The sequence below is a fragment of the Mizuhopecten yessoensis genome, unplaced genomic scaffold (assembly GCF_002113885.1).
Source record: "Mizuhopecten yessoensis strain PY_sf001 unplaced genomic scaffold, ASM211388v2 scaffold3819, whole genome shotgun sequence".
NCBI classification, from domain to species: Eukaryota; Metazoa; Mollusca; class Bivalvia; order Pectinida; family Pectinidae; genus Mizuhopecten; species Mizuhopecten yessoensis.
In genome coordinates, this window is record NW_018405235.1 from 689,925 (window position 1) to 693,903 (window position 3,979).

At 36.8% G+C, this 3,979-nt stretch overlaps 1 protein-coding gene across 1 annotated transcript; it reads right to left on the reverse strand.

Annotated features, from left to right (window-relative positions):
• Window positions 1-354: 354 nt before the first annotated feature.
• LOC110448053 lies at window positions 355-2,907 on the reverse strand. The gene is made up of 2 exons (XM_021494086.1): window positions 2,857-2,907; window positions 355-2,339 (listed from the first exon to the last, which is right to left on the reverse strand). The coding sequence occupies exon 2, from the start codon at window positions 2,162-2,164 to the stop codon at window positions 485-487; it is 1,680 nt and encodes a 559-aa protein (XP_021349761.1). The 5' UTR covers window positions 2,165-2,339; window positions 2,857-2,907; the 3' UTR covers window positions 355-484.
• Between the last annotated feature and the right edge of the window lie 1,072 nt (window positions 2,908-3,979).

Genomic DNA, 3,979 nt, shown 5'->3' on the forward strand with positions numbered 1-3,979 from the left:
AAGACCCACCTCTCCACGTCAGCATTTTAGGTTCTTTGCACAGACGTCATATACACACCAGCCTGTATCAATTTATAAATATGTGTTTCGAGACAATAACCTCGTGACTTAATGTTTAATACTGATGTGTATGCCCTTTTTATCTACTATATCTATATTTATATTCTGTAAATACTATTATTCATGTGTTGTAAAACGCCTTAGAGTAATTTTAAAAATTATTTAGGGAGCTATATACCGTTGTATTTTATTATTAACACACAGTAGTAAATTAAGTCTGTCGAAATAACTTACAAACACATTAAGTGTTGCCGATACGTTTATTAAATATTACGTTTTGGAGTCATATGGTTTTTGGCATTTCCATGATTATTAACATTTTATAACAATTCAGTAAAATTATAGTTCACTAGATTCGCACAATCATACACTATGCTACTGATACCCAGAAATAATCAGCTTGGTAATATTACCAGACCTCACGTCATTGGTAATTTGTGATATACTTGATGATATGGATGACACCTTGGTTTCCAGCCAACCAAAGTTTCCCTGACACGTCCACAGCCACAACCCAAGGATTTGTTACCATGGTGTGTTTCTGTCTATCAAGTAGAATGTGTCCGTCCTCTCCATCCTGCCCGTCTTCATCCAGCATGTACACGAGGTTGTGCTTATAGCAGGACATTAGAACATTTCCGTGGTTGTCATATGTGATGCCATGAGGGTTGAAATCTGAACGAAGCCCATTCCATTTTGACCTTAAATTCCCTGCTTTTGTGTAAACAAGTATGTTATCTCTGCAAGCGATAGCGATGTCGTCATTGAAAATGTTATGCGCAATCCTATAGGGATCGCACAGCACAGGATCTTCTGTGACGTCATGTATCTCCATGAGTATTTCCCCTTTCCATGATAACCTCACTACTTTTCCAGGGTCACCTTTCAACTGAGCACAAACCAAAATATCCTGTCCAGTCACTAGGGCAACGCCCTTCACGCTAAAAGGCTCAAAGTTCTTGATGTCTCTGAAATCTGACTGTTCATTCAGAAGATCTTTACTCCAGACAGTAGAGTTCGCTGTCAAAACCATATCCTTGTCGCTATTAACAGCAATATCTTGCACCGGAAATGGAGTTTTTAACACCCTTACCGTTTTTCCTGTTTTGTTTATTTTCTCTACGCTATTCTTGTTAGAATGTGCAATCCAAGCCATTTGATCTGACACAGGACATATTTTTCCAATACCTCGAGCGTTTTGCGTATGTATAGTCCCTAAAACCTCTACGTTGTAGAGCTTTTCCTTAGCGTCCCGTACTGATGTTTGGACTTTGGCAATTTCGTTTGTGAGGCTTCCAAATATATCGTCGACGGTTCCCTTGGCAACCAATGCGAAGCTAAAGCTGTGACCAGGTATCTCCGGCAGCACGGTTTTCTTGAACATATCAATGGCTTGTTGTGTGAAGGACTGGAGGTCAGTTTGACTGGTGGATTCCTGTTTCTTTTTAAGTTGTTCTTTGCTGTCATCCAACGCACGGCGAAATTCAGAGCATTGTTCACGGTGATGTTCCAGGTGGGTTTGACTATCTGAGAACAGTTTTTCAACTCGTTGCAACATTTTCTGTTTCGCTTTCTTTAATTCCTGTTCTAGTACTTCTGATCGAGCTTGGATTGCGGAAACTAATTCCTCTTTTAAAAATTGACTTTGCTCATTTTTTTTACTCGTTTCACTGTAGCGTTCTGCACAATGTCGGAGTTTAGACTCCAGAATGCTTTCTAGCCGTTCAATTTGGTAACGGTCTTTTGCTTTATCCTTAGTTGTGTTTCCGATCAGTTCAACACTGTGTTTTCCGGGCGTCACGTGATATTCTAAAACACATTGTAAACAACCCTCGATATTGTTACACGTTCGGCACACAAACTTGATATTCTCACTGTTGTGATTTGGGCAGTTTCTTTCCGAATACATTTTGTCACTTTCAATTTTAATTTCGATCAAATCTCGTGGTATAACTGTGCAGTTTCTCGTTTGCTTTGTTCTTTTGTGTAATGAGTTGCATATTTCACAAAGGTATTCATCACATCTCATACAAAACCAGTTTACATTCACTTTCGTTGAACATATTTCACAACACACAGCTTTCTGAGCCTGCAAGTGGCTCATCTTTACTATGGAATATATATATCTTACTCTAAATTAAACATGTTTCTCATCTTTTTAACCCCACATTTTCTCAGAACGAGTACCTTGGTTTTGTAGATATATCAAATCTTCAATGAGTAAATTCGCCTTCCACTACAGCACAATGATCCCTGCCTTAAACTAGTCTGTTACAACTCTGAAATAGAAGATATAACTATCAACATCTAAATTCGCTGATGAACTACATAACAGACCTGTATGTAAAATGGATTGATCTATAGGAGCTATCAGGGAGTCTTTTATTTTGTGTATACAGTAGTAACTACGACATTATATCCATGCTGCAAAGATCTATTGCGTTTAAAGGTACATTGTAATTTACATAGTGAAAAGAGACATGCTATTTAAATAGGTATTGAACTAAACATAATTTTAACTTGGAACAAAGCAATGTGTCATTTTATGTGATTTACGACTGCATATTCTGTATGTGTTTTGGACTTGACAGTATGACAAGCAGATGCTAAGAGATTAAAAACTCGTACGTAATATTGACATTATCATTGAATGTAAACTATCAATATAAAACATTGGAGTATCAACCACTGCTGCTGTTATATCTAGTTTGTGAGACAATATCGTGTCTTATAACATCATTGTATGACTTCTATATATTGTATGTCCATACCACTGCTCAATAAAACAATACTTACGTTTCGGTTAGCCTTTAACTTCCCCCTTCACTTGAGTGTAGTTTGATATCAACGAAATGTATATACTGTAATTTATCAATTTGACGATCCTTCACGGTGTGTAAACGAACCCGTTCTAATTTGATTACGTAAGCTGGGACATCCAAAAACAAAATGTGTTCAATATCTCAGTTCATAGGTTACCAGAAACTTTAAACTTTTTGTCTTTGTATATGATATATATATTTACATATGCCCTTCTCATTTTCCATTAACTCTATGGAAAGTTCGCCTGCAGATACTGGACTGTAACTGCAGTCTGCATTATCTGGTCACATGACCATGGTTTCCGTGACGTGAGGATAATCAACCACTCCCATCGATACGATAGCCGCCATCTTGTTGTTGTCGTTTGGTTCATACAAGTCGCATATTGACGGGTTTTGCAGACAATGAAGACATCAAGAATAGGAAGGTAAGTTCTTACTTTTGTATTAGAATATTCTGCACATTTAATTAGAGCATTCAACTTCATTTAACAGTTTTCTCCTGGTTACATTTTTTAATGGCGACCGTTGTTCGGTCCGATAATGGCCGTCTGCGGCTGTTCCAAGAATTGGACCAGTGAGGTTTTGCAGCAGCAGGACATATACATTAAGCTCATCCGAATAATTAACAAAAGACAGGTCGTATGAGGAAATGTAACTATAACGATTGAACGTCTGTCAGATGGCATAACGGACGTCATTCTATCTATCTGTCAACCAGATTTCATTTATATTGGCTGTAACTGCAATCTGACAGACGTTAAATCCTAAAGTTTACATGTATATACATGTGTGTGCGTATATATTACAACCATGGGGTTAGGTTAAGGAAAACGAATAATGTACTATTACTATAAATAGCACTTAATATAACAAAAATACGCAATCTTGGTAAATAAAATATATTTACAAAATAAAAGATTACACTCGGCTCTTCAGCTGCATTCAAGTCGATAATAAAGATACTTTCATGTAGATCAATAAAATATTTTTAAAGTATGTATGTTTTTTCCTTTTCTCCAGGTACTGTGGTTAAATTAAACTCCAAGAGTACATATACGACGGCATTATATTGGTTAGTGTATTACAACAAAACG